Consider the following 10088-nt stretch of genomic DNA (forward strand, 5'->3'; position numbering starts at 1 on the left):
TTTGTACATGTTTCATTCCAATACTCAATAATATGGGAATTCTCTTCAACATCCGGAGGCATTCAGGGTTCGTTTGGTATAAGGGATAAGGAATAATTAATCCCGGAACTAAATTTAAGAAGAGCTTATCCCGTGTTTGGTTTTTAGAAAATTGCAGTATAATTAATTCAGGGATTTTTTTATCTCCATGTAAAGGTGAAATAACTAATCCCGGGATAATTAATCCTGGGACTTAAAAAGGATACTCAATGATGGTGTTCTCTTGGGAAAATTATTTAAGAAATATCAATCTGGATACAAAGTATAACAGATCGGTGGTGAATCCAAAACAGAACATTGTTCAACTTCAGTATACAAAAAAAGATTTATAGTATCATAGTAATAAACAAAAGAAAAGAAGAAAATGACACGGCTTCATTGTTTCGGTCCATGCAGTCAGCAAATACGGATTAATGTCTACATAAGCTTTCACTTCCTGAAATTCAACAGTATAAGAATAGTTAAGATTGCATCTCACAAAATTTTACCGTTTTGATATTTGTCGCTTAAAGTGATGATTGGGTGTCAAAATAACGTTGATGTGTTCTGCAAAATATAAAATTGATGTTTCAGCGATAGATTTTAAATCATATAACATGGGTAATATAGGTTGGGGTGGTGAAATGTCATGCCACATCGTGTCCACCTCATTAAAAAGTCGATGACACGTAGGATTGGACTTCCACGTTGGATAACCCTTACGGATAATATTTGAGCTACTTTGCCAACGTTGGGGGTGTTTTGTACGAAAAGTATAACGGCAAGTAAAATTGATCGTTTTCACATACTAGTAGAGAGACAAATTTGACCTTTTTACTTAAAATAACTAGAGAAGTAGATCTACATCTAGTTCAAAATTATGATAGGAATTTATAACTGTTGTTTATCTAATTTATAGTGACCAACCCTTTCAAACAAGGATCCGATCCGAATGTGCTTCTCTCTTAGCTAGACTCCCCTATAATATATGGTAGTTTCACTCCCTCTCACGATTATTGCAGTTTTATTTCCCTAAAACATGGTTTAAGACAACAAATTTTACCTATATCCTCTAGTTTACATTGAAAAACAATGTACCACCAACTAATAACTTTTTTTTCCCCATGAATTAGTGAGAGAATAAAAAGACGAAATGCTTACAAGAACTCCGAGCTATGCAATGAAATATGATGTATGGATTCATATATATTCAACGTCTTGTCCCATATTTGACAAAAAAAAAGTGCAAAATGAGCATAGCAGTTAAAATAAAGCAGAACTTGTTGGCACAAATAATGGAGATAATTTGTATGGAGCAAATGATTTGAAGAACATGACTGAAGAACAAAGTAAATCCAGAGAAGCTACAAAGTTGCCTTCGACATAAACAAAGTAAAGAAGTGAAGATATTAGTCTTCAGACATTTGGACCAAAGAGCTACACGTGGACATGGGCGGATGTATAGGTAAGATGACGGGGCACGCGAACCCATTGTCACGACCCTAAACCACCCCGATCGTGATGGCGCCTATCGCAGTACTAGGCAAGCTGAATCGACAATTATAACATAAACAAGCCATTTTCTTAATTCCTTTACTAATCAGATATTATCACAAATCTTTTCGTTTAAGCATTTTCAAAATACGCGGAACACAAATGTGTAAAACATAAACCACTGTCCGAACCCAGTGTCACTAGTCATGAGCCACTAAAAATATAATCTGATACTGTCTGCTCAATACAGGATGAGTCTGATAATGACATATACTAATAGATAGGAAGGAGGAAGACAAGGCTGCGGACGTTGTGCAACTACCTTGCTAACTTCGGAAATACTCTGAAGGTAGAAACAACTCTCACTCAGATGCTCTGGCACCTGGATCTGCACACAAGGTGCAGGGAGTAACGTGAGTACGCCAACTCAGTAAGTATCAATTATAAATAAAGGCTGAGTGCAATGACGAGCATTTAAAAATCATATACAACTCATAGCATAGAGTCTCAAAAAGAAATAACAAAGTCAAATAAGTAATTCGATTTCCGAACATCTCGTAAAAACTCCAGTTTCAGTGAAAGCGATTTAAAACATTTGTTCAACATTTTTCAATAGAGGCTCAGTATAAAAGAAGAGTGAAACAGTAATTTCATAAAACAAGCCCCTCGGGCAAAGTATCACTTATATATTTAGCCCCTCGGGCAAGCCTCTTAGTCACTCGTGACTCAACTCTCATCAATCAGCGCTCACACTCAGCATTCCCGCTTAATAGATATCTCATAATAATAACCACTGTAACGTGCAGCCCGATGCGTAAATATATATATAGTCGACTGCGCTCACTGGGGGTGTGCAGACTCCGGAGGGGCTCCTACAACCCACGCTATATCGCTGCGGCGCGCCGACCGATCCAACATATTGCTGCGGCGTGCAGCTCGATCCATATACATATAAATACCGTTGCGGCGTGCGGCCCGATCCATAAATATATATAATCCTCACCATCAGGCCCTCGACCTCTCTCAGTCATCAACCTCATAGCCACTCGGGCATTTCAGTAAAAAATCAGGGAACTCAGCCCAAACAATTTTCATATATTTGAAAGTAGAGTAATGAAACTAAATCAAACAATCAACAGGTACAAATCATGACTAAGGATATGCTTTCGAATCAAAACAGTGTGGGGATAGTAGTAAAATACCCTTGAGGGTCCAAACAGTACGGCACAAGGCTCCAAACATGGCATTCATCCCAAGTTAACAGATTCATTTCTAAAGCACATAGATATCATATAGAGTTCATCAAAATATGCAACTCTACAGTTGCCACGGGACGACCAAGTCACAATCCCTGTGGGTGCACGCCCACACGCCCGTCACCTAGCATGTGCGTCACCTCATTTATCAAAATAGTGAAAAATTCTGGGGTTTCATACCCTCAGGTCTAGATTTACAATCGTTACTTACCTCAAGCCGAGCGAAAATCTACTCCGCGATGCCCCTACCTCTCGATCCGGCCTCTAAATGCTCCGAATCTAACCAAAATCAGTATATTATCATCAATGCATGCTAAAGGAACAAAGTCCATACGAAAATTATCAAATTAGCTCAAAAATCCCGAAATTGGTCAAACTCGACCCCCGACCCACGTCTCGGAATCCGATAAAAATCACAAAACTAGAAACTCCTTTCATTCCCGAGTCTATACATACCAAAATTATCGAAATCAAACCTCAAACGGTCCCTCAAATTCCCAATTTAAACTCTCAAATTTCAAGCCCTAGTTTTTCAAAATTTCACCCCTAATCTCTTCAATTTCCATGCTTAATCAACTGAAATTCACCATAGATACGAGTTTTAAGTGTTGATTTCCTCTTCAAAACCCTCCAAAAGCTTCGATCCCGACTTCAAAAATGGTGGAATGGGCTAAATTTCACGAAGGGAAACTTATATACTTTCTGCCCCAGGGATTCCGCACATGCGATCCCATAAGCGCACCTGCGCTTCCACTTCTGCGGAAAATATCCGCTTCTGCGGATTTCACTTAACATCACAACCCTCGCATCTGCGGTCGCCTTACCGCTCCTGCGGCATCGCAGATGCGGTTTACCAAGCCGCACCTGCAGTCCTCCACGCACCTGCGACTCTTTTCCGCTCCTGCGGAGCTCGCACCAGCGGTCCCCAATCCGTTGGTGCGGATATGATAGAAGCAGCAACACCAGGTGTAGTTTCTCAAGTTCAAACTTTCCGAAAACTATCCGAAATCATCCCGAGGCCCCCGGGACCTCAACCAAAAATACGAACAGGTCACCTAACACCACTCAAACTTATTCCAACCTTCGGAACACTCGAAACAATATCTAAACACCAAATCACCCTCGGATTCAAGCCTAAGGATTTCCAAACTTCTGAATTCCGCAACCGATCCAAAAACCTATCAAACCTCATCCGAATGACCTAAAATTTTGCACTCACGTCACAAATAACACAGCGGACCTACTCCAATTTCCGGAATCCCATTCTGACCCCGATATCAAGACTTCTACTACCGACCAGAAAATGCCAAATTTCTAATTTCGCCAATTCAAGCCTAAATCTACCACGGACCTCCAAATTACATTCCGAATACACTCCAAAGCCCAGAATCACCTAGCGGAGCTATCCGAACCATCAGAATTCACATCCGAGAACTTCTACACATAAGTCAACATCCGGTTGACTTTTCCAACTTAAGCTTCCAAATAAGAGACTAAGTGTCTCATTCCACTTTAAGACCACTCCGAACACAACCCAACCAAAACGATACGACGGAATACAGCTAAATGACACATAAAGAAGCAAAAATGGGCGGAACGAGACTGTAACTCATGAAACGACCGGCCGGGTCGTTACACCCATGGTTTTTCGGCAAAATTAAATATTTTTTAAAATTTGTATGATATTAACAGTTGGCACTCATGCTCCAAGAAGGTTGAATGGGGCACATGGTTGAAGGTTGTGTTATTTATCTAGAGGAATAGGGATCAATTCCACTTAATACATTTTTTCTTCTTTTTTTTATTTGTGCACCCTTGTTCTAAAAATCCTAGATCCGCCTCTGCACGTGGAGGCCTAATTAGCATTGGATTAATTGTGTTGATTTCATCACAGACATTGATCTCTATTGACCTGGCAACATCTGGACCGTTGGATCAACTTCTAGAAACTACAGATGTTTTATAAGAATCGGTATAAATTTTATTTATTCTTTAGTTTTAGCTAATAGGAAATAGGACAGTTGGATAAGTTAGTTACAATAGATTCTTTTACATTTCGTATAAATATTGTACAGTGCTGAATGACATACACACAGAAAATTTCATAATCTTCATCACTTTCTTCACGGTATCAGAGCAGTGACATTCTTGTGCACTACTCAACCTCGTTTTCTTCTTCCACCATGGTTACTGATGCTTTTTCTGCAGGGAAATCTACGAAGTCACAGCAATGGATCCCAAGACCACAGTCATGGATTCCAGTCACCCATATTATCTTCATTCCTCTGACTTTCCAGGGATGAATCTTGTGAATTTCACCTTTGATGGCAGAGGTTATGGAAGCTAGCGTAGGTCAGTCCTTATCGCTCTATCAGTCAAAAATAAGGTTGGCTTTATTGATGGATCTTGCTCCCCTCCATCTCCTGATTCACCTTTAAACTTTGGAGCAGATGCAACGACATGGTTTTATCTTGGCTCCTCAACTCCCTATCCAAAGAGATTGCAGACAGTGTTATCTGCTCCAGGACAGCCAAAGATCTGTGGACTGATTTGGAAGATCGCTTTGGGCAGTCCAATGGAGCAAACTTGTATCACTTGCAAAAGGAGCTCAATGACTTAGTACAGGGGTCTAATGACTTGGCAGGATATTTCACAAAGGTGAAAAGGCTTTGGGATGAACTAGATACTCTCAATGCAAATATAAGTTGTGGATATGACTGTACATGTGGAGGTAAGGCCAAAGTATCTAAGTCATTTCAAGATGAAATACTCATTCAATTTCTTATCGGATTGAATGATTCTTATGCTGATGTTAGAGGAAACATTCTAATGATTTCACCTCTACCTAGTGTTAATCATGCTTATTCACTGTTGATTCAAGATGAAAAACAAAGGGAAATCTATGTTAACAATCAATTCCCTGGTGATTCATCTTCTTTTATGGCTGTTAATCAGTTTAGTGGTTCTCAGAAATTTGGAAACTCTGATTCTAGAGGTGGAAAAGGCAGGGGAGATTACAAGAAAAACAATCAGATTTGTTCCTACTGTAAGAAATCTGGACATACTGTGGATAAGTGCTACAGGATTATAGGTTTTCCTGCTGATTTTAAGTTCACAAAGTCTAAGAAATTTCAAGGAAGATCCCTGGCTAATGCAGCCATAAATGATGGAGGATCAGTTCATGGTTTTAACACGGATTCTGGAATGAATGTCCAGCACCAGTTATCACAAGACCAATTCACTCAACTCATTCAGTTACTTCAAGATGTGAAAAGAGGACAACATGGTTCTTCTTCCGAGGCTGTTGCTAATTCTGCTGCCTGTTCTGGTATAATAATCCCATTTTACACTGCATGTCTTGCATACACAACTCTATCTCATGTTGCACTCACATTAAGTCTAATTCCTGGATTCTAGACTCAGGTGCTAATGAACATATGGCTTTTGACATCACTATTTTTTCTGAGATCATCCCTCTTCCTATACCCTTAATAGTAAATCTACCTAATTCACAAAAGGTAAAGGTAACTCATAAGGGAAATGTTTTAATTATTCCCAATCTGATCCTTAGGAATGTGCTTTTAATCCCAAATTTGAATTTCAATCTTCTATCAATTCAAAGATTGTGCCAACAATATCACTGTTTACTAATGTTCTCTTCTACTCATTGCATTTTGCAGGCCCCTTCACTGAAGAGGCCTCTGGTTCTTGGTGATTTGCAGAGTGGTCTTTATCTACTTCAGCCTTCTAGAGATTTGTCTAGTATCTTCTCTTAGAACAATGTTACTCTTTCTGTTTGTAATCAACACTCTAGTAATTTGCCTAAGTCTAAGAAAAATGTTGATGTTTCTATTTGTAATCAACATTCTAGTTTATTTCCTGCTACTAGTTCAGTTTCTGCAGTAGTAAACTCTAAAGTTGATGTAATGTTGTGGCACACTAGGTTGGGCCATCTTCCCTTTTCAGCTGTGAGAAATATCAAGTCTATTTTTACAAATTCTCATTGTGATATTAATGTTCCTTGTGAAGTTTGCCCTTTAGCAAGACAAGCCAAATTACCTTTCCCATCAAGTTCAATCACTACCAGTTCGATTTTTGAATTAATTCACATTGACACTTGGGGACTTTATAAAACCCCTATCTATGATGGATACAAGTATTTTCTTACTATTGTAGATGATTATAGTAGGGTTACTTGGACCTATCTTTTGGTAACAAAAAGTAATGCATTCACCATACTTAAATCTTTCCTAAGCATGGTTGAAAGATAATTTTCCACAAAAGTTATGTCCATCAGATCTGATAATGCTCTAGAATTAGGTACAAGTGCTCTTACTTCTGAATTTTTCAAGTCACAAGAAATTATCCATCAAAATACTTGTGTAAATACTCCACAACAAAATGAGATTGTAGAACGAAAACATAGGCATCTTCTTGAAGTCTGTAGGGCATTGTAGCATCAATATAAGGTTCCAGTTTCCTTTTGGGGGGATTTCCTACTAACTGCTACTTTTTTAATCAACAGACTACCTTCTAGAGTGCTGAAATTCAAAACATCTTATCACATCCTTCACAAGAAGCCACCTTCTTATGAAAACATCAAAATATTTGGTTGCCTATGTTATGTTTCTACTCTGTCTGCACATAGAAACAAGTTGGAGCCTAGAGCAACAAAATGTATCTTCCTGGGATATCCAAATGGAAAAAAGGGTTACAAGGTCATGAATCTACAATCTAGAAAAGTTTTTATGTCTAGGGATGTTGTTTTTCATGAAAATATTTACCCTTTCTCTTCTGTCACCTCTACTGAACATATCTTTCCAAGTTCAGCTGTTCTTCATATGCCTTTTATTACCTTTAGTGAGCCTGTTGTCTCTAATCCCACAGCTGACAATTCTGCACCAGCAGAAACTCTCATCTTTACTCCATTTCTCAATTCTCCTACTTCCCCTGCCTCTATCCAATCCCCTATCTTGCCCGTTTCTACTCCACCACCTCTTTCTTCTATATCTTCTTCTAGATCACACACTCATTATATTTCTCCTATTTCTCTTCCTTCTCCTCATACACCTCAGTTGAGGAGATAAACCAGGGAACACCATCAACCAATTCATCTTATAGACGATGTGTGCAATGGAGTGTACCTCACCTACCTCACTTCTTCTTCTTTCATTCCACCAGTTCATCCATCCATCTATCCCTTTTCAGCACTTTCCCACACCAACCAACAATTATTAAATTCTATACCCCATATTTAAGAACCACTAAGTTATATAAAAGCAACACTGCATCCAGGATGGCAGCAAGCCATGACAAATGAGTTTGAAGCCCCAATCTCCAATCAAACATGGGAAGTTGTTGAGCTTCCAGTTGGTAAGAAAGCTTTGCCATGTAAATGGGTGTATAAAGTAAAACATAAATCAGACGGAAGTGTGGAAAGACTGAAAGCTAGACTTGTAGTTCGAGGAGATACTCAAAGGGAAGGAATTGATTTCAATGAGACTTGTTCACCAGTGGTTAAAATTACTACAGTTAGGTGTATTCTTGCAGTAGCAGTGAAGAAGAACTGGGGAATTTACCAATTATATGTGAATAACGCTTTTTTACATGGAGACCTACAAGAAGAGGTCTATATGAAGTTTCCACTAGGGATGCAGCCCCCTAATTCTAATCTAGTGTGCAGATTGTGCAAATCCTTATATGGTTTATAGCAAGCATCATGTCAGTGGTATGCAAGATTAACTCATGCCCTCAATTTCAAGGGATACACATCTTCCCTAAACGACTATTCTCTATTTTTTAAGAAAACGGATGATTTAATTTCTATTATCGCGGTTTATGTCGATGATATCTTGTTGACCGGGAATGACTCTGCTGAACTCAGTAATCTTAAAGCTTTTTTGGACGCAGAGTTATAAATCAAGGACCTTGGAGATGTTAATTATTTTTTGGGGATGGAAGTTATCAGAGAATCACATGGAATTATATTAAGCCACAGAAAGTTTACCTTGGATTTGCTTGCGGTATTTGATTGCATAGACTCTCCAGTTGTCTCATCTCCCCTTGATCCATCCCATAAGCTCCGAGCATATGAAGGGGAATTGCTCTCTATCCAACTATTTTTCGTCATTTAGCGCTCTGTGCGGTATTTTTTATGTTTATGTCTGTATTTGTTCTATAGTTGGATCAACCGTTTTCCTGGGGAAATTGAACTTTCTCACCCATACTCGACCAGACTTTCTTTTCCAGTCCAACATCTCAGCCAGTATATGCAGACTCCACGAATTCCTCATTTCCTTGCAGGGCTTCATGTAGTACGGTATCTGAGATCCGCTCCTGCACAAGGGATCTTCTTCTCCTCCAGTCCTTCTTTCAAGCTTCTTGATTTTTGTGACTTTGATTGGGTTTCTTGACCCGATTCACGTCGTTTAGTAAGTGGCTATTTCATTAGCCTAGGCGAATCCCCGATTTCCTGGAAATCCCCAAAAAAACTTCATTTTCTTTGTCATCGGCCGAGCCTGAATACAGATCAATGAGCCGTGGTGTAGCTGAACTCACTTGGATGGTTCGTGTTCTTGAAGACATATCTGTAAGCCCAACTCTTCCTATCCCAGTCCATTCCGACAGTCAATCGGCGATTCACATCGCTAAAAATCCCGTCTTTCACGAGCGTACTAAACATGTCGAGCTCGATTGCCATTTTGTACGACAACAATACCTCTCTGGCTTGGTTTCCCTCTCTTTTGTTCCTTCTTCCTCCCAAATCGCCGATCTGTTCACAAAACCCCTTTCCAGGGCCTTCTCATTCTTTGAATCTTCGCAAGTTGGGCGTCTCTCCTCTCCCCTCCAACTTGGGGGAGGGGGGTGTTGGCACAAATAATGGAGATGATTTGTATGGAGAAATTGATTTGAAGAAGATGACTGAAGAGCAAAGCAAATCCAGAGAAACTACAAAGTTGTCTTCGACATAAACAAAGTAAAGAAGTGAAGATATTAGTCTTCAGACATTTGGACCAAAGAGCTACACGTGGAGGCCTAATTAGCATTGGATTAATTGTGTTGATTTCATCACAGATATTGATCCTTATTGACCTGGCAACATCTGGACCATTGGATCAGCTTCTAGAAACTACAACTGTGTAACAAGAATTCGGTACAGATTTTGTTTATTCTTTATTTTTAGCCAATAGGAAATAGGACAGCTGGATAAGTTAGTTACAATAAATTCTTTTATATTTTATATAAATATTGTACGGTGCTGAATGAAATACACATAGAAAATTTCATAATCTTCATCACTTTCTTCAGAACTCTTACAAG

The 10088-nt window shown here is 39.1% G+C and overlaps 1 protein-coding gene across 1 annotated transcript; it reads left to right on the top strand.

The window, feature by feature from the left end:
• The first annotated feature begins 5228 nt into the window (after nucleotides 1–5228).
• On the top strand, nucleotides 5229–7855 carry LOC109238110. Its single transcript, XM_019404541.1, has 4 exons — nucleotides 5229–6096; nucleotides 6186–6292; nucleotides 6449–6530; nucleotides 7599–7855. Exons 1-4 carry the CDS (start codon nucleotides 5229–5231, stop codon nucleotides 7853–7855), a joined length of 1314 nt encoding a protein of 437 aa, XP_019260086.1.
• Nucleotides 7856–10088: the final 2233 nt, after the last annotated feature.

This window comes from Nicotiana attenuata, unplaced genomic scaffold (genome assembly GCF_001879085.1).
Source record: "Nicotiana attenuata strain UT unplaced genomic scaffold, NIATTr2, whole genome shotgun sequence".
Taxonomy (NCBI): Eukaryota; Viridiplantae; Streptophyta; class Magnoliopsida; order Solanales; family Solanaceae; genus Nicotiana; species Nicotiana attenuata.